This window comes from Lissotriton vulgaris, chromosome 1_1 (assembly GCF_964263255.1).
Source record: "Lissotriton vulgaris chromosome 1_1, aLisVul1.2, whole genome shotgun sequence".
NCBI classification, from domain to species: domain Eukaryota; kingdom Metazoa; phylum Chordata; class Amphibia; order Caudata; family Salamandridae; genus Lissotriton; species Lissotriton vulgaris.
In genome coordinates this window covers 32,099,362-32,120,037 of record NC_141685.1, presented here as the reverse complement: position 1 = coordinate 32,120,037, position 20,676 = coordinate 32,099,362, and the positions used below count along the sequence as shown (strand labels likewise).

General features: G+C 44.3%; 1 protein-coding gene across 1 annotated transcript in view; it reads right to left on the bottom strand.

The window, feature by feature from the left end:
- Nucleotides 1-7,549: 7,549 nt before the first annotated feature.
- Nucleotides 7,550-20,676, bottom strand: part of LOC147737058 (uncharacterized) — a 122,554-nt gene continuing 109,427 nt past the window's right edge. The window contains exons 4-5 of the mRNA XM_086961413.1: nt 8,438-11,183; nt 7,550-8,353 (exon numbers count right to left, since the gene is read on the bottom strand). Of these exons, the coding sequence (XP_086817539.1) occupies nt 7,845-8,353; nt 8,438-9,812 (1,884 nt within the window). The 5' untranslated portion in view covers nt 9,813-11,183 and the 3' untranslated portion in view covers nt 7,550-7,844. The remainder of the gene's footprint in view (nt 8,354-8,437; nt 11,184-20,676) is intronic.

The window sequence follows — 20,676 nt, the reverse complement described above, 5'->3', positions numbered from 1 at the left end:
AAGGCAGGAAACCCTTTGTCCAGGCCACCATCTGCCGAGTTTCGGTCAGCAGCAGGAGGCCAGACTTGTGTCTGTGGTGGCAGCGTCCATTTTGTGGAGCTGAGGCTCTGTTTAACTTTAACCGGGGTTAAGGCTACACACATGTCGTGTCCCTCTAGAAGGGTGGAATGCTATCCCCGTCGCCAGAACTGGCGAGGGGATAGTATTCCAATTCGTATGACACCTTACTCGACATGTTTTGATAAAGCCAAACCAAAGATAGCATTTAACCGCGAGGATTATAATGCACTTAAGAGTATATGGTATGGCAATATCCCGGAACAGCTTAGGGAGTGGTTCCCGACAGCTGCAGACAGGCTCAGCTCATGCTAGAGCACCATCTCACATATTTCCAAGCACTCTGCCTCCAGGATTGATGAGGCCTTCCATAGGAGTGGCTGATAGGAACATATGTGTCCAGTTTAGGGTTAGGCACAGGCATACTGTACCTAAGTAAGAGGTGGTTACACCGACTTACCCCAGCTGAGTGTTCAGCCAGTTGTGTCAAAGATGGAGGCCAGGCCAGGGGTGGCACAATACATGCTGCAGCCCCTGGCAGGCCTTGGCTACACCTATGCCCTGGGTACCTATGGTACACTGTTACAGGGGCCTATAAGGTGAACCAATTCCAATTGTGTTATGCACCTAAGGTACATGGAGTCCATTTTAAGGAGAGAGCAATCAGCCTGGGGCCCTGAATAGCAGGATCCCAGGCCAACTAAGTCAAAAACCAGCTAAACACCAGGCAAAAAGTTTGGGGGTAACCATAGTCAGATATCCACCTTCCTACATAACCCCCCCCCAAACGAAAGGAGATAAGGCTATCCTTGACCAGGTAAGCCTATATTGCCTAAGTGGCCATATAAGGAAGTACCAGCTCTGGCTTGGTAACCCCCTGTCTCATGGTCCACTAAGCAATCCCTCACCCTAAGGGTATCTGAGGGTCTCCACCATAGGGAATCTCTACCTGTGGTGTGTCTTTGCAAAGTCAAAGGCTGGTGTTGGGATGGAGTACTGAAGTGAGTTTCCTCTGTAGGGCTCAGCTTCCTCCAATCACTCTCCACCATGTGTGCCTTTCTTTCTCTGACTGAGTTGCACTGTGCTCTCAGGGTCAACCTCTGGCTACCTAAAGCTGGAGGCTGGGTCCCTCTGTTTGGCTTACTGGAGGGACAGGTCAGGTTTGGGGCCTTTTGGTCCCAGGTTTGGCTGTGCCCAACAATATCCATCTGGGGGAGGTCCCTAACTACTTTTAAGGGGGATCCCTCAGGAGTTTTTAAAGTTTTCACCTCACTAGGGCTACTAGTTTCGGTGCCCCTAATCTGTTGATGGGGGTGCTTTATTTGACAGGGGGCCCTTTGGGTCTCACTGTCCTTCTTGTCCTCTGCAGCCCTGGGCTGAGTAAGGCAAGGTAGAGAGGGGCAGGTTACCTGCTCCAGACTGGGTCCCTCCTGAGAAGGGTCCACTGCCATCAGAGGCTCTGTCAGGCCAGGCCTAACAACCTCTGGGACAGTTCCTTCATCAGGGGTAAGATCAGTTCCCTGAGGAGGCTGATCCTTTCCTAAAGTCTGGTGGGAGGGAGATTTCTCTTCCTCCTCAATGCTCTCTGTTTGGGTGGAGTGATCCATCATTTCAGGCTTCACTACCCATGTATCAGTTTGAGTTTGGGCTGTGGCCATCACAGCCCCACCAACCTTTTCAGGAGGAGACTCAGTTTGGGTATGGGCTGTTACTAGTACAGCCCTGCTACTCTTTTCAGGAGGGAAGTTATCTAAAGATGGGGCTGAGGTTTGCTCAGCCCTCCCAACCTTTTCAGGAAGGACATCTTGAATTGGGGCTGTAGCCATTACAGCCCCACTAACCTTTCCATGGAGATTTACCATTCTAGAATGGGTTTGCTGTTCAACCTCAGCCCAGGCTGAGATTTCCAAATCATTACCCAGTAGGCAATCTACAGGCAAGTTTGCTGACACTGCCACTCTCTTTGGGCCAGTGACACCTCCCCAGCTAAGATTGACTACGGCCATGGGATGATTGGATTCTATGCCATCAATGTTTGTCACCTGATATTTGGCATCAGGTAAAAGTTGCCTTGAGGGGACTAGACATTCAGCCACCATGGTGATGCTAGCCCCTGTGTCTCTGAAGGCCTCAACTTTCAAGCCATTGATGAGGGGCTCCTGTCTATACTTGCTCAAAGTGTTTGGGCAAGCAGTGAAATTGGCAAACCCCATGCCAGTCTCATAGACAAGAGTATCTGAGTTAGGGGACCTGGATAGGCCAGAGTCCACCTGTCCTCCAAAAGTAAACCCACCCAAATTCTTGGGGGTGCTCCCACCACCTGGGGGACCACTGCTAACAGTGACAGGAGGTGTTGGAGCCTTACCTGGAGGTATATTCTCCTTATTGCCATTCTTGGGACAACAGCTATCTGTTTTGTAATGCCCCACCTGTTTACAGGTATGACAGTAAGGCTTTTTCTGGGATGTAGAAGTGTCTTGGGACCCACCCCCATTCTTGGAGTTTTGGGGCCCTGGGGAAGTCTTTTCCTTACTTTTATCCCCACCCTTCTCTTGAGGCTTGGTAGTCTCTTTCTTTTGGTCACCACCCTGGTTCTTAGGCCTGATCCTGGTTCTGACCCATTTGTCTGCCCTCCTACCCAATTCTTGTGGGGAGGTCAGATCAGAGTCAACCAGATGCTGATGTAGAAGCTGATTTTGACAATTACTTAAGATTTGCTCTCTCATAATTAAATTATACAATCCTGTATAGTCAGTAACCTTACTTCCCAGCAACCAGCCCTCCAGAGCCTTAGTGGCACACTCAACAAATTCAGACCAGTCCTGAGTCTGTGTCTTCTGGGTATCTCTGAACATTAACCTGTACTGTTCAGTGGTTAAGCCTAACCCATCAATCAGAGCACTCTTCAGGACCATGTAGTTTCTAGAATCCCCATCACTAACTGTGAGGAGTCTGTCTCGGCCTCTACCTTCAAAGGAGAGCCACAAGATTGCTGCCCACTGCTCCTGAGGGATCTGCTGTACTCTGCAGGCTCTCTCCATTGCAGTAATCCATTTATGGATGTCATCCCCAGCTTTGTAGGGGGGCACAATCTTACTCAGGTTTCTATTATCAAAAGACCTGTCTTTATCCTTGTGGATATTGCTGCCACCAGTGGGTTCTATTACCCCACTCTCTCTAGGCTGTCTTGCTCTAGCAAGTTTCTCCTTAGCCAGGGCAACCTCTAACTCTTGCCTCTGGATCCTAAGCTCAGCCTCTCTCATCTTGGCCTCATGTTCCCTTCTCTGAGGGCTAGTCATCTCCTTTCTGGAGTGACCATGAGAGCCTCTAGAGACATGGGAGGTGTTGGATTCACCTGAGTGATGCCTTCTCCTCCTATGGCCCTGGTTAAGTCCACCTGGGGGTCTGAATGGGTTGTTACCTGATTCATTCCCAAGTTGACTTAAGTTAGCCTGGTTCAGTCTACTGACCAGCACCTGACTATCTCTGTCATCATCTGACTCACTGCTTTCCACCTCCTCCTCCTCTTCTTCTTCCTCTTCCTCTACATCTACTTGAGGAGCTCCAGTGGTGGAGGCTTCCTCATCTACTAGGATGATAGGGGTAGGGGTGTCTACAGTGTCATCCTCTGAAGGATGGCCTCCTTCAGCATTCCCTGTGGGGTTTGCTTTAGAGGTCTTTAGAGCCTCAGACTGATCCAAGAGCTCTCTTAGGTGGTCTGTAGTAGGGGTAGGCCCTGTCTTCAGACCCCTTAAGACACAAAGCTGTCTTAATTCCTTAAAGGGAAAAATAGCAAACTGGGATGGTGCCCTTGGAGGGTCACTCTCAACAGGAGTAAGTCCACTGGACCCCTCTGTTCCAGACATTGCTCTAGTGTGGGTGGATGTGTTGCAATCTACCTACACTGGTGTTTACCTACTAAACCTATCTAGTAGTTGTAGCTAGGGTGTGCTACTCCCTTTGCTCTACAACAACTAAGTTCAGTAGAACTTAAGTATACTAGTCTTGTTTTATATGTACCTAGCAGGTACCTGTATGATCTTTCAAATGATAATCTCAAAGATTGTAATGGTAAAACAACAGCAAGCTCAGATCCCAATCCGCTGCTCACCAATGTGAGAAGTTGGCCTGGTATATAATGCTCACTAGTTCTAGTGATCACTTTGTACCATGCCAAGCAACCCTTATGATGATGGTTGTAATTCAACCTTGTAGACCAGTTATCCTAGTGGTAACGTGGACAAAGCAGTCTTAGGCTAAACTCTGAAAGGCATGTGAAGCCAGCTGTTATACCATACACAACCCCCTTGAATACCAAATGAAAGGGACACCACACAGATATATATTGAAAATATATATTGATTTATTAACTATTAAAATCCCCTGGACTCTTTATGAGCACAGAAGCACAAGCGTTAAATCACAAGACAGTTTAAAATACACAAAAGTTGCACAATATGGATGAGCCCTAGGGGCCGCCTAAACCATATACTAAATAAGTGGTATAAGAGATACCTAAAGGAAAGTGAAGAGGCCTAGGGCCTTGGGAATCGCTGGAGCTATTCGAGACTGGAGTTAACTAAGTCGGGAAAGGCCCACGGGACTCGGGTGCAGTGTTCAAAGTGCACGCACTTCTCAATACAAAGTCTATGGTGCGTAAAAAGCACAAAGTTAGAAAGTTAGGAACCTTCCGAGTGACCTACGGAGCTGAAACTTAAAACACAGGCCCTTGGGATGTGTACCAGTGCAGGAGCACCGGCGGAGCTGAGTTACCTCACCCACAGGAAGCGGGTGCACAGGGTCGAAGATGTGTCGGGTTTCGTCACGCTGGTCGATGGTGCTTGGAGCAGGAGATGCTGCAGGCGGCTCGATGAGAAGAGTTCCGGTGGATCCAAGGGTGGATCTGTAGATGTGAAGACCTGAAAGCAGAGGGGACAGTGTTCAAAGTCACTAGCCAGTGACTGCCGTGGAACCAGAGTGGAACCAGGTGATGTCGGGTGCAAACAGGCGTTGTCGGGTAGCTTCTTTCTGCAGCCACGTGGATACCCGGGGTCGAGGACGTCCAGGAGTCGGTCACGAGCTGTCCCACGTAGGCTTCTCGCTGTTGGCGGTGTCGGCGACCTGATCGGAGCAAACAGGCCTTGGCAAATGCAAGCCACGCAGAAGTTGAAAGATGCTGTTCACTCGGACCAGCAAGGTCAGAGCGAGTGCTCCTTTTCACAGGAGCTTGGGTAGGTCTGGAGCAACCAGACCTGCTGTTTAAATCTTCGGGTTCGTCGCCAAGATGGCCGCTGGCCGCGTGGCTAGTGGCCGGGATGGCGCGTCGAGTGGCACAGTGCAAAAGGGCCCCACGCAGATCGTGGAGATGCTGGGGGGCTGATCTTCGGTGCAAGGGCTGCTCGGTGGTGGGGGTTCTCAGTCCCCAAAGCACAACGTCGAGGATGCCTCAGAAGCTGCGCAGTCAGCTTTACGAGTGTCTTCCAAGAGGTCCGGTCCCACGTCACTCGGTGCCTCCACGGGTCCCTTCTTTGCAGGGACTGTGGATCGGGCTCTGAGAGGTCTGGGAATCTGGTTCTTGTCGGGCTCTGGGCTCGGGCTCCGGCGGGAGGCGGCGGCAAAGCAGACGTCGAGTTGCTGGTTGGTACCTGTGTTCACAGGGTGGTCACTCCTTGGCCACAAGGGAGATTCTTCTTCAGTCTTCTGTGCAGCAGAATGTCGAAGTCCAGTCTTCTTCTTAGTTTAAGTTGATTTCGGGATGATCTGCTGTGCAATGGCACTGCTCCCCCTCTTATTCCAATCTAGGGGGTGGATCACCTACTAGGTCCCTCCTCTGGGAGGAACCAGGAAGGGGGGCGGTTACACCCCCTTTCCTTTGTCCAGCTCCGCGCCAGGACTGGGGCTGGAAGGCCCCAGAACCGGTTTGGGCTGGCCTATGCACGGGGACACCTTGTGTGCCCCGGGCATGTCTGATTCTTTTCAGCCCTGTCCTACCTAATACACAAAATCCTGTCTGGGGTGGTGCTCGCACCTCCCAAGGCAGGAAACCCTTTGTCCAGGCCACCATCTGCCGAGTTTCGGTCAGCAGCAGGAGGCCAGACTTGTGTCTGTGGTGGCAGCGTCCATTTTGTGGAGCTGAGGCTCTGTTTAACTTTAACCGGGGTTAAGGCTACACACATGTCGTGTCCCTCTAGAAGGGTGGAATGCTATCCCCGTCGCCAGAACTGGCGAGGGGATAGTATTCCAATTCGTATGACACCTTACTCGACATGTTTTGATAAAGCCAAACCAAAGATAGCATTTAACCGCGAGGATTATAATGCACTTAAGAGTATATGGTATGGCAATATCCCGGAACAGCTTAGGGAGTGGTTCCCGACAGCTGCAGACAGGCTCAGCTCATGCTAGAGCACCATCTCACATATTTCCAAGCACTCTGCCTCCAGGATTGATGAGGCCTTCCATAGGAGTGGCTGATAGGAACATATGTGTCCAGTTTAGGGTTAGGCACAGGCATACTGTACCTAAGTAAGAGGTGGTTACACCGACTTACCCCAGCTGAGTGTTCAGCCAGTTGTGTCAAAGATGGAGGCCAGGCCAGGGGTGGCACAATACATGCTGCAGCCCCTGGCAGGCCTTGGCTACACCTATGCCCTGGGTACCTATGGTACACTGTTACAGGGGCCTATAAGGTGAACCAATTCCAATTGTGTTATGCACCTAAGGTACATGGAGTCCATTTTAAGGAGAGAGCAATCAGCCTGGGGCCCTGAATAGCAGGATCCCAGGCCAACTAAGTCAAAAACCAGCTAAACACCAGGCAAAAAGTTTGGGGGTAACCATAGTCAGATATCCACCTTCCTACAGACATTATTATTGTGATTTTTTTGGCAATTATTTGATTTTTGCAAGCACTAACACTTCTCTGTGTAAAGTAAAGACCTTGAGAGTTTTGCAACTTTCAGATACTCAAATTGTGGATTCTGTTGCAATTAAAAATATTTCCAGGCCTGAAATTTCTTTGGAGGTTGCACGTGGGCAGCCTAAGTTATCCTGCAAGAGTTACTTGATGAATCCTATTGCAACTACAATATGTGCTCTCTCATGTAAAGTCAGGTTGTTAGACGCTTTTCTGCAACTCAAGATACGCCTTACTTTTCACCTGGTGTGGATGCATTTCTCATGTTTAGTGATATCTCCTTTCTGAGTATAACGTTTCTGGCTTTCCCCTCCTGTATAAGGCTTTAGTCCAGTGTGAATTCTCTAATATGAAATGACATTGTATTCAAGACTAAACCTTATCTGACATTCAGAACACGCCAAAGGCTTTATTCCCCCGTGTGAGTTCGCTCATGTCAAGTGAAAAGTAATTTGTAACCAAAACTATGCTTGCATTTCAAGCACTCATAAGGTTTTACCCCAGAGTGGGATCTCTCATGAAGCATAACACTGTCATTCAGATTCAAGCTGTTTTGGCATAAGATTTTCTCCAGTGTGGAATTTCTCATGGTGAGATAGCGTTTTTCTCTGCAGCTTTTCTGGCATTCAGAGCACTCATAAGGTTTTAATCAGTATGAGTTGCTTATGGTTAGTGAGGCTGTGCCTATCAAATAGGAATTTCGGGCATTCACAGCGTTGGTAATGTTTTTCCCCTGTGTGCGTCTGCTCATGTAGAATGAGATTGAGTTTAAAATTGATGCTTTTCTGGCATTTGGAGAACTGAATTATTTTGATGGTGTGTTTTCTTATGGCGCTTCTAACCATCTCTACCTCTGAATCTTTTCTGACATTTAGAGCACTGATACATTTTTTTCTCCAGTGTGGATTCTCACATGTTCAGTGAGATGAGATTTATAGCTGAAACATTTTTGGCATTCGGAGCACTGATAAGGTTTTTCCCCAGTGTGGATTCTTATATGCTCAGTGAGATTGCTTTTTGCACGGAAACATTTCTGGCATTCAGAGCATTGAAAAGGTTTTTCCCCAGTGTGGGTTCTTATATGATGAGTGAAACTATTTTTGGAAATGAAAGATTTCTGGCATTCAGAGCACTTATAAGGTTTTTCCCCAGTGTGGGTTCTTATATGATTATTGAGACTTGTTTTTTGAATGAAACATATCTGGCATTCAGAGCACTTATAAGGTTTTTCCCCAGTGTGGGTTCTTATATGATTATTGAGACAGTTTTTTTGACTGAAACATTTGTGGCATTCAGAGCACTGAAAAGGTTTTTCCCCAGTGTGGGTTCTTATATGCTGAGTGAGATTGCTTTTTTCACTGAAACATTTGTCGCATTCAGTGCACCGATAACGTTTTACCCAAGTGTGGGTCCTTGTATGTTTAGTGAGTCTCATTTTGTCAATGAAACATCTCTGGCATTCGGAGCACTTATAAGGTTTTTCCCCAGTGTGGGTTCTTATATGATTATTGAGACTGTTTTTTTGACTGAAACATTTGTGGCATTCAGAGCACTGAAAAGGTTTTTCCCCAGTGTGGGTTCTTATATGCTGAGTGAGACTACTTTTTTCACTGAAACATTTGTCGCATTCAGTGCACCGATAACGTTTTACCCAAGTGTGGGTCCTTGTATGTTTAGTGAGTCTCATTTTGTCAATGAAACATCTCTGGCATTCGGAGCACTGATAAGGTTTTTCCCCAGTGTGGGTTCTTATATGCAGTGTGAGATTCCTTTTTTCACTGAAACACTTCTGGCATTCAGAGCACTGATAAGGTTTTTCCCCAGTGTGGGTTTTTGTATGTCGAGAAAGACTTCTTTTGCCACTGAAACATTTCTGGCATTCAGAGCACCGATGAGGGTTTTCCCCAGTGTGGGTTTTTATATGCTGCGTGAGATGGAATTTTTCACTGAAACATTTCTGGCATTCAGAGCACAGATAAGGTTTTTCCCCAGTGTGGGTTTTTATGTGCTTAGTGAGACTGCTTTTTTCACGGAAACATTTCTGGCATTCAGAGCACTGATAAGGTTTTTCCCCAGTGTGGGTGCTTGTATGCCGAGTGAGATAGATTTTTTCACTGAAACATTTGTGGCATTCAGTGCACTGATAAGGTTTTTCCCCAGTGTGGGTTACTGTATGTCGAGAAAGACTTTGTTTGTCTCTGAAACATTTCTGGCATTCAGAGCACTGATAAGGTTTTTCCCCAGTGTGGGTTATTGCATGTCGAGAAAGACTTTCTTTGTTACCAAACCTTTCCTGGCATTCAGAGCACTGATAAGGTTTTTCCCCAGTGTGGATTCTTGTATGTACAGTGAGTTTGCCTTTGCAACTGAAACATTTCTGGCATTCAGAGCACTGAAAAGGTTTATCCCCAGTGTGGGTTCTTCTATGCTGAGTGAGACTGGATTTTTGACTGAAACATTTCTGGCATTCAGAGCACTGGTAAGGTTTATCCCCAGTGTGGGTTTTTATATGCTTAGTAAGATTGAATTTGTAAATGAAAGATTTCTGGCATTCAGAGCACTGGTAAGGTTTTTCGCCAGAGTGGGTTATTACATGTCGAGAAAGACTTTGTTTGTTACAAAACCTTTCCTGGCATTCAGAGCACTGATAAGGGTTTTCCCCAGAGTGGGTTAATTCATGTAGATATAGACTCGCTTTGATACTAAACCTTTTCTGGCACTCAGAGCACTGATAAGGTTTTTCCCCAGTGTGGATTCTCATATGCTCAGTGAGATAAGATTTGCGCCTGAAACTTTTTTTGCATACTTTGCACGGAGTGTGGTTTTCCCCAGTGTGCATTCTGTCAAATTCTGAGAGATAAGATTTATGGCTGTATCTTTTTTGTCACAAGTAACTTTTTTCCCCAACTTCAGTTATTTTGCCTCGATTGAGGCGGGTTTGAACACTGAATTTGCTCTCACAGTCCGTGTTTTATAAGGTGTATTCCTAGAGTTAATATCTCTACATTTAGTTTTCTCTTGCTTATATGCCACAGTAAGAGTGAACCTGATTTTAAAGTCCGGCTTGTTTAGATAATGCTTAGCATTTATCTCTAAAATAAATTGTGTGTAATCTTCTTAACACTTGAATTGAGCAAAATATGTCTGGAAGCAGTCCTGCAACACCTGTTGAAATTGTTCTAGCAGATAATAGTCTTTAGGTAATAGCCTCTCCGGCAGCAAATTATTTTGTGACTGAAGTTTTGCTCCAATCTATTTGTATAGGTTCTTAGCAATGCAGTAATAAGGTGTTGGTTTGATATTTAATGATTAAACTGATAAGTACCTTTTTGCACTGGTGTAATGGCAGTGACTGAGGGCGTTAGAACATGCACAGTAATATTGTGGCTCATCAGTCGCAGAACAACAGTTCCTTTTACCCGTTCTGTGTTTGGTGTAAGGTTAAGGATTGTAGTTCTGAAGACAAGGATTTATTTACATTAGCTAGCGCAACGGTGCTCATCTAATTCATTTTTATATTTAACAGTTTTACATATCACTCCTGCACAACAGATAATGTTGAGGCGATTTACATAGAATTACAGAACAGTACACAATAAAAAGGAAACAATATGAGATGGTCATGAACACAATAAAGTGGTGAATGTTTAAGGTTGTCCCAAGAGTGAGCAGTGTGGGTCAAGGTGTTCTATCCAGAGGCAGATAGTCTCAAACTTGCGTAACTGGTTAAAAATGGTTGTTGAACAAAGGTGATTTTCCAATCTTTAGCTTGTTAACGTGTCAGCTTCAGAGTCTTCTTTCAGCGACTTTTCTTTGATGGTATGCAGAAGATACCTTTTGTTATAACTTTCTTTTATGCAGTGTGTGCTTCCTCTCTGGAATTACATGATGCTTTAGATGAACCTTATTCTGTCATGCTGATGCAATTTGTCTTTCTGATAATATTTCAGATGAGGATGCTGAAGTGGTCTTTCTACATTATTTCTGATGCCTTGTGCACAGATATGGCTTTGCTCTGGGTTAATGAAATGCAAAATTAGAGACTTCACTTACAGGTATAGTACTTTCCCTGCCACACCTAGATTTTTCGAAATTGTTTAAACGGAGAATGCTGGATGTCCTTCAGTTTTTCAAAATAATCCTTCTTATGGCACTGACATTCAGTTGCTTAGTGCTAAATCTTGCTTTCTTCGTCCGTAATTTCAATCACCTATAGTATTAAAATAATTAGTTAATACATGTACATTTCCAAAAATATAATTTACAAGCCAAATCAATGCAGAATTTTGAAAATGTTGTGCTGTTTTTCAGACAGAGCAGAGTGTAGAATGGTAGCCTGAGAGTACTTGGATGTAGGAGTGAGGATTTGTAGAATTTTCAACATTTTATTAAGCTCACAAAGGATACATGTACCCTATGGAGTTGTAACATAGAATCCCAAAGGCAGATATTAAAGTCATATGGACTGGCACCAAACAGATATAAAAAAAATATATACTATTAATTAATTTGTAATGTAGATTTCTGGGATGGGAATTACTAGTCCACGGACAACAGGTGTTTTCCCCTGCCCGGAGTTACCACCTACTTGTATCTGGTTTCCTGACTTTTGAGTTTTGGCCTCTGCCTCAAGCAAATCCATTGTGTGCTGCGAGGACTATGCCTAGACCAATCCCTCAACTATGGTCCAGAGTATGAATCAAGGGCAATGAAATTAAGGCGTACTTTCATGTGTTCATTTTATTCCACCTGATTATCAGTGGTTAGGTTTTTCTGCACCTGGACTTACTGGGTGCAGAAAAACCAGGACTCAATTTTTTCCAGACAGAAAAATTAGACTGCAAAGACGCATAAGACTCTGGGTGCAGCAGAAGCAGCCAATATAAGCTCAAATACATTTACATTTACACATACAATTCTTCCCTCTGTTGGTGTTCAAAGTCGTTATCGGCCTGTGATTCGGCATTGAGTGCAGAGCGTATTGATTAGAGCAGAGGGGCCGAGCCGAGGAGGAGTTGACGAGCAAGCGGAGTGCAGCCTGGGATGACTGCCCGGGTTTGTTATGTGACCAGTTCCTGCTCCCGAAGGTTTCTCCCGCTTCACCCGAGTCCTGTTATACGGGCGCTTTAAGATCTACAGATCTGCTGTGGGGGCAGGAACGGCCGCTGCCAGCACCACGGTGCTAAGGCGCTGCTAGTGCTGCTGGTGCGGCGGCTGCTGCAGGGGTCGAAGGAGCCTTGGCCTGCGGTGCTGCTGGTGCGGCGGCTGCAGCAGGGCACAGAGGCACAGAGGAGAACAGAGGAGCACAGAGGGCACAGAGGAGGCTTGGCCTGATGCCTGATTTTACGTATTTACTAAGCATTGAGCAGAGCAGAGCAGAGCTGAGCTGAGGAGTGGAGGGAAGTGCCTACATCTGCCGTCTGTAGTGGGACTGGCTCTGGATCCCTCTCTTGCTCCTGAACGATTGCCAGCATTCTCCCTTGTACTCTTGTCTGCGATGAATAGCAACCAACAAGCAATGAACAGTGAGTGGTGAGTGACAAGTGGCAAGAGGTGTGTGGAGTGTGGCGGGTAGCTAAGGTTGATCGGTCCGTAAGTCGCTGAGCCATTGGAGTCTGTAATAAGTCTGTAATACAAAATCTGAGAAATTATGCAAAGGGGAAAGTGACAGTAGACTTTGACCCTCTTGAAGCACCCCTCGACCCCTGAATTACTTTGCATGCCTAGACTACAGCCCTACCCAGAGCCCGGAATTTAATTAATCGGTTAATTAATCAATTAAGTAACCAGCAGTATCGGCAGATTCTGCACCGAGGTGTGCTTTGGGGGTGTTTTCCCTTGGAGGTGTTTGGTGGTGTTTTTGTCCTATCAAAGCACCCTTTGGTCTTGTCACTGGCCCGTTTGATTCTCTGAAAGAAGCAAGACTTCTTCACCTTAGAATGTGTATTATGAGGTCAGGAAAGGAGCGCCACCTTTGCCTCCTAGCAAAAGGAAAAGAAAAATACAACACACACTAATACTAGATACGTTTAAAATAAAACAGGAAGGTGACATATAGTCCTTTAAATCATCTAAGGTCCATACTTTTGAGAAACTAGGAAAGTCGCCATCAAAGTTTGATTTTATGAAAGATCCAACTGGTGCTATGCTAACATTGCTAACTAACCCATGTGATCTTCAAACTCCAATTAAACCACTTAGTAGAACAAATATTATATCCCCTAAGCAAGGAGTAAGTGAACCAGGCCACCCTGAGTCTGAAGCTGAAGTCGAATGAATGTCAAATTCAACTAAGGACCAAGTCAACCATTGGGGTCAAAAAACGGACCTAGAAATGTTAACTATTCCACTAGATACACAGCACTTACTACAAAGTAGGCAGCCAATGCCAATAGAAGAGCAAGTAAAAATCAGAAAAGCTAACGGGATAGGGGAACCATCTAATTTGGGACAAATAAATCAACGAGAGCAAGAAGCTCCAAATGAACTAAATGGTGGGGTGAAAATCATAAGGGAAGCCAATACCCCACTGAAATCGGATCTTACTCTGTCTAAAATGAATTCAGTTCAAAAACAGGACCAGCCAAAATGTAATCAAAATAAAGGATCTCAAATTAATAAGGACAAATACAACAGCAACCCAGAAACTCTGCAGCGTTGGAGTACTCCGTATCTAAAAGACGTTTTGAATAGTAGTCCACAATTCATTAATTCTTGTGACGAGGAACATGATTTTCAAGAACCACAAAAAGAGCAGTATAAGGACCTCTCATTCATAAATGGGCAACACCACAGCCCAGGTACTCCGGTACCAGGAAGTGGGAACGCAGGAGCAATTTGGGATTTATTCTTCAAAACCTCACAATTAACTCTGGAAGCTTTAACATATAAGTCCAACAAAAAGGAGGTCCAAATTGATCTCTTGAGCACTACGGCATCCTCTGTTGCCAGAACTGAGCAGAAGATAACACAAAATAATTTAATAGTAAGGGCACAATCTCCGCCAATATCTACGTATGCAGAGTGTAGTTGTGCCTCACTAATTAACAAACTGACTACCATTCCGGATATTTTAAAAACAATAATTGACAATGTAAAAGGGAATTTTCCTAATGTGGAATGTGACCGACTGCCCCTCTAAAGATACAATAAAATGTAAAGACAATACTGTTAAAGAAAAAATAGATGATAAAACAAAAGATCAAGAAGTGATAAATCTATGCTCAACACAATAAACAATGACAGACGCAGCTCCGGAAGTTTACCTATCAAAAAGACAGAGGAAAAAATACAACAACAAAAAGCAAAAAATAAAGCTTCTAAAAGTATAAAAAAAAATACAAATGCATCAGATATAGTGAGATTGAACACTGCAAACAACCATGACCAAATATCATATTGTGAAGGTGAGGGTAAACAAATGTCTCCAACAAAACCCTTTTACCCTCTATTTAATAAAGATCTATCGGAGGTACAAGCAGTTATGAAAAATAAATGCCTAAACAAGCAAGCTGATAGTATAAAAATGATAGAGTATGGGAAAATTCAGTACTTAGATATGCTGCAAGTGGAAGAATGTAATGAACAGGTGGAGAATAAGCCATCACAATTGGAAACACATAGAGCAAAGAACGAGAGTATCAGAGGGGATGAAACGAATAGAGATTTGTTAAGAATCTGGAAGGATATTAAATTACCACAAGATCTGGAAACCGAAACAAATCAGTTACATAAACATCGACAATCATGGTCTCAAACTGTTAATAATCATAATGGAAGGTTAATTGAGCATGCTGAAGGTGAAAATAGCTGCAACAAATTAAATAAAATAACTGAGATCAAAAAGAAGGAGTGGTGCAGGTAATTTCTACGCCGGAATATACATCTAGTGGTAATAATGATATCTTGACTTGTGGAAACATATTAAAATTGTGTAATGCAATACCCTCATTAAAGAAAATTAAATGTACCGACATAGAATCAATTGAATTCCACACATCAAGAATAATAATCGCGAATCAACATTAGTAATTTAGACATCTTCTACAGCCGCCAGCCTTATCATGCAAGAACATAATCTCTTTCAGGAGTGTGGAATAAAAATAACAACCCCCTTGCAACCTTCCTATCCTAGCCCTTTTGTTATAACAAAATTACAAAATCATAACCAAATGAGAACCGAGAATAATAAGAAATACCCAATATTAAAAAAAAACATAGGTATGACCAACGGGCATCTTTTAAAATTATTAGAGGTAAAAAAAGTAGACCTATTATTTGACACTGTCAAATTAGGTTGGCTAACAGCAGCCCTCCATAATGTCAGGCAGGATTGACATCTATAATCTGAAGTTCCTTTAAGGGGGCCAACAATTATGAATAAAAGGGTCAGATTATGTTCGTGGAATATAAATGATGTTCAAGCAAAGATTCAGAATAACCAATAAACTACTTTGTGCTGTTTTGAAATCATTTGTTTACAAGACACTTGGGCTTTAGTTCTTTTTAGATTGGAAGGGTATAGGGTTATTACTCATTAGCTAAGACAACAAGTAACTATGGCAGACCTTATGGGGGTTTGGCTATTTTTATATCAACTGAGCTAAAAATGGAAAGTGAAATGGACGTCCCAAGTCAAAAGGATTATCTAATTGTCAAAATACGATACAAGGAACAAAATATAATTACATCACTGGTAGTAATCAACGTATATAATTACGAAGAACAATGGCGACCAATTTGATAATTATGATATTGCAGCAATTGGACAATGACACCCAACCTGAGATTATTATTACCGGTGGTTATAACATGAATATGCTATGGTCTTACGATAGAGATGTTGAAATACAACGGCAAAATTACTTATGGTCAATTCCAAGTTTTTCCATCAACAATCGGTATGAGGGAACAAAAGAATGAAAACATCGTCAAGACCCTTGTAAAAGAAATAGAAACCATAGGTCTAAGATGTCAAAATGGGCGATTTCCTCAAGATTCGCCATCAGCATGGACTTTTCAAGCAGGGGATCATAGTGCTAGAATAGATTATACCACAGCATCATTGAATCTATTTCATAAAATGTTGTCTTATCGGATAGAGGGAATATATATAAATGACCACGATCAACAAATAAACCTAAAAGGCCTAAGATTTGAAAACTATACGACACTTCCGGGAGAAATAACGACAGTAAACTATAAGAAACTTTATTGGTCAGATAACACCAAAGATTCTTTACCAGTCAATCTCAACAATATGCTAATAAAGGTCAGTGGAGGAAAAAACACAGCATGTTCGTTGGTGAAAATTTCGTTTGAAAGCCATCAATTAAAAAAAGGACGTAACAGAATCCTGAGATCGGTAAAAAAAGTTCGAAGTTAATTTAATTTACAGAGTAAAACTTAAAAAGATAAATAGAGGAGTAAGGAAAATGATCTTGAAGGACAAAATGCAAAAAAAGCAATATTTGTGGGCAAAAGCTCTATATGCTTGCAAAAGGAGTAAGTGAAGAGGCTTCTGGATTCTATTAAACAAATTGAGTAGATCTAGTAGGAAATCTATTTCATCAACAGTAACTGAATCTGAATGGGTATCGTTCATAGATGTGCATTTGAATCCTACTCCTAACATGGCTGTGAATTCTCCTGATTGGGCTATAAATAGAATAGGAGGAGAAAAGAATAATAACTCAGTAGAGATAACAGAAAAACAAGTATATAAATTAATAAAGAATCAGAGATCCAATGGTGCCCCGGGCCCAAATGGGATTCCCGCTGTGTTGTATATGGAGAAAGCATCATATTAGTCGAGCTATCTAACACCAGTATTTATTCATGCTCTCCAATCCGTCCTCATGGCATGGAAGGGATCTATAATTTCTCCTATATATAAAAGTCGGGACTGGTCCCTCCCTTCCAATTACAGATTAATTACGCTCCAAGATATCGAAGCTAAATTAGCTGCATCTGTTCTACTTAAGGAGTTAATTGATTGGGCTAATGAAAACCATTTAATTCCACCAAACCAATCAGGTTTTGTACACGGTCAAGGTACAACAACAAATGTGTTAACACTGGGAATTTTAATGGAAAAATATAAAACAAAAAACAGCCATTATATTTATGTTTAGTTGATTTTAAAGCTGCCTTTGACTGTGTAAATAGGCAGATTTTATGGAGGAAACTGGATCGTTATGGCACTAGCTCCAGCCTTTTGAATGCAATACAATTGTTATATACTGATACCTGGACAAGAGTCCGGCTAGGGAATGGCTCAAAGCTTGAGAGGGAAATTTTAAAAACTCACGGCCTAAAGCAAGCGTGTGTTTTAGCTCCATATTTATTTAATCTATTTTTATCAGACTTTACCCTTGCAATGAACAGTTAGCAGACTCACCAAAGCTGGCTGAGAAACAAATATCAAACTTATTATACTCTGATGACGTCGTCCTGCTAAGCCAAACAAGGATGGTACGGCAGCAATTAATAAACAAAACATCAATGTATTCAATTGAGAACAAAATGACAATAAACGAAACAAAAACAAAAGTAATGGAAGTCAGTACCAAGAATCGGAAGGGCAGTCAATACAAATGGTACCACCAAAAGCGAGAGCTAGAAAAAGTTCAATGTTATATATATCTTGGGATACTGTTTGACGAGAAAGGATCTTTTTCATACCATAAAATGGAAATGAAGAAGAGCCAAAAGTCTACAAGGGGCTTTTCACCTACTTTATAGCTCCTTGGGAGGCCCAACCTTTACCCCATTAATAAAAGTAATAAAAGCGATATTGCTCCCGAGGCTTATAAGGAAGTGAAATACTCGTGGCTTGATGCCGCCCAGGCGGCGTGCCACAGCCCTGAGACGCTGGCGCTGCTTTGCCAAAAGCATACCGAATTCTCGGATGAAGCCGGCCGTAAACTGTCCTTCCTTGGTAGAGAGGGTCGAGCGCGCCGCTTTGGGGAGGGTGACCGCCCGGGACGTACCCTTGCTAACCTCCTACTTCCACTGCGCGTTGCCTCCTATATACCTGCTCTCAGTGATGGAGCCTGGACAGGACCACCTCTCCGGTAGATATTAAATTCCGTTTTCTCAACTTTTACTCTCACCTCTATTGTACCGGCACTCCCTTGCCACTGGAGGAGTTCGACCAATGTTTTGAGTCCTTCGCCCTCATCCGGCTCGAAGTCTACCATAGAATAGTTCTTGATGAGCCATTTTCCAGGGAAGAAATATTGGCAGACATCAACAGCTTACCTAGCGACAAGGCCCCTGGCCTGGATGGACTGCCTGCCTCGTTCTACAAATTGTTTGCTGACATCCTGGAACCGCATCTGGTGGCCATGTATAATGAGTCTTTCGACACCGGGCTATTCCCGCAGTCCCTGCACAAAGCATTGATAAATTTGCTCCTTAACCCTGACAAGCCTGCCGACCGTCGTGACTCCTACCGTCCATCGTGACTCCTACCTTCCTCTTTCCCTAATAAACATACATAATAAAATCTTTGCCAAATCTCCCAGATCAATCTGGCTTCATACCTGGCAGGGCAACCTCACATAATCTTCGCACCATTTTCTCTGTCCTGCATCAAACTTAATCCTAACTTGCCGGCAGTGGCCACACTACTCGACGCACCAAGGCGTTCGATACGTTGGAGTGGCCGTTCCTGTTCAACATTCTACCGCGTATGGGGTTCAGCGCTCACTTTCTGCGTAATATCAAACTCCTTTACACCAGTCCCTCCGCACGTCTCCGCATTAATGGTCAGGTATCTGACCCGATCATCATTGCCTGTGGCACTCGCCAGGGGTGTCCGTTATCGCCCATGCTTTTTTCCATCGCCATGGAGTCCCTGGCTGCCAGGCTACGGCAGCACCATACACACAGGGGCATTGGTTTCCCTTCCCGCTCTCTCCTGGTCTCAATGTATGCGGATGACGTCACCCTATATGTCCGCCACCCCCAGGAAAATCTTAGCAATCTGGTTCGGTAAATCATATATTTTGGCGGGTTTTCAGGCATCCAGATAAACTGGAGTAAGTCGGTCCTATTTCCCCTGACTGATGCTACTGTTCCCTTCACACTGGACTTTCCATTTGTGTGGGCATCCGGCCCCATGCGCTATTTGGGCATCTGTTTAAGTAGAGATTTGGATGAATTGTGGAGGTCGAACTTAATGCGGGCTGATGATTGGCTTGAATCGAGAATCCCTTCGTAGAGCCGACTTCCGCTATCCTTGGCTGGCCGTATTGCCATAGCAAAAATGGTGGTCCTGTCTAAATTCCTCTATCTCTTCTTGAATATGCCTATCCCCCTCACCTCTCATTTCTTTCGCAAACTTGGCTCTCTAGTCATTTCGCTTATTTGGGCATGTGAACAACCCAGGGCGGCCTACGATATCCTCACCCTCCCTGCCGGTGGGATGGGTGCGCCTGACTTTCGGATCTACGCCTTATGTGCCCAGGCCAGCTTCTTGCATTTCTGGACCCACCCCATGGAATTGACATTTTGGAAGCCGACTGGTTGTAATCAAACTAAAAAGTTGTCCCCGAATTACCGGCTCCGCCTGATCCACTTCAAGTACCTGCACAAACTGTATCGCACCCCAGTGCTGCTCCACCGGTTCGTGCTCACCAATGGAGATACTTGTATGCGTTGCGCTGCTCCCGCTGCAGACTTTACCCATGTAGCTTGGCTCTGCCCCAAGGTCTCTGAGTTCTGGCAGGCGGTGTGCTCCACCGTCTCTGACATCACCGGTACTGCAGTGCGCCCAGCCCTCCCCTGTGCATTCTTGGCTTTGTTAAGTTTTGCCCTGATGCTTCCCGCCACCTGATTTCGATGCTTTTGTTCCTCGCCAGGCGTAGGGTGGCCATGTCTTGGGGTCGGTGGTCTGCTCCTAGGGTCGAGAGTTGGTTGGAGGATGCCTCTCAATGCCAGACTCCTCTCTGAGTTTTGGGATTTAATGCCTGCCAGGTCCAGCCCTGTCGACATTTGGGCCCCCCTGGTCGCCTATCTCCTTTTCCCGCTCCCACCCCAGCGGCACTACCTCTCCCGCGCTCCTCACCGGGCCTGGGTCCGCAGCGGCTGCCGGTGTTGGTTAGTGAATGCTCCCACCTCCCCATCTGCACCCCTGCTGCTTTAGACTTTCATCTGTTATTGTGCTTCTATGCATGCTTCCCCTTGGGAGGCTGTAGCCCTGGACTGTGGTTCTGTGACTTTAACATTCCTGGTTTTACTGAATTGCTGTAAACGTAACCCAATTGCAACTCAAAGTCTGTATTGTAATTTATCTTGCTACCGAGCGTGGCGGTTCTGCACGGTGTATTGTGTCTGCCATGTTGATATTCCTTAATAAAGGTTTTTGAAAATAAAAAAAATTACAAATGTCACTTTTAAAAGACAAAGAACTGTTTATTAAGAGATCCCACGCTTGGATGTTGGTCCAGGAATATACGAGTCTTAAGGTCAAACCATAATTAGAAAAACCATCGTTTCTACAAATAAAAAACACCTTTATGAAAGCACGATTCGGCAACTTACCCGGCTTAAAACATGCAGTGCCCTGGTTGAGACCATCTAAGCCGACTATGCAACCTATAGGACGAAAGTATTTTGCATTTTGTTGTATATGTGTAGTAATGATGGCGGAAAGAAAACGATATTTGAAAAAACTGCTTCATTGGCAGAGTTGTTCG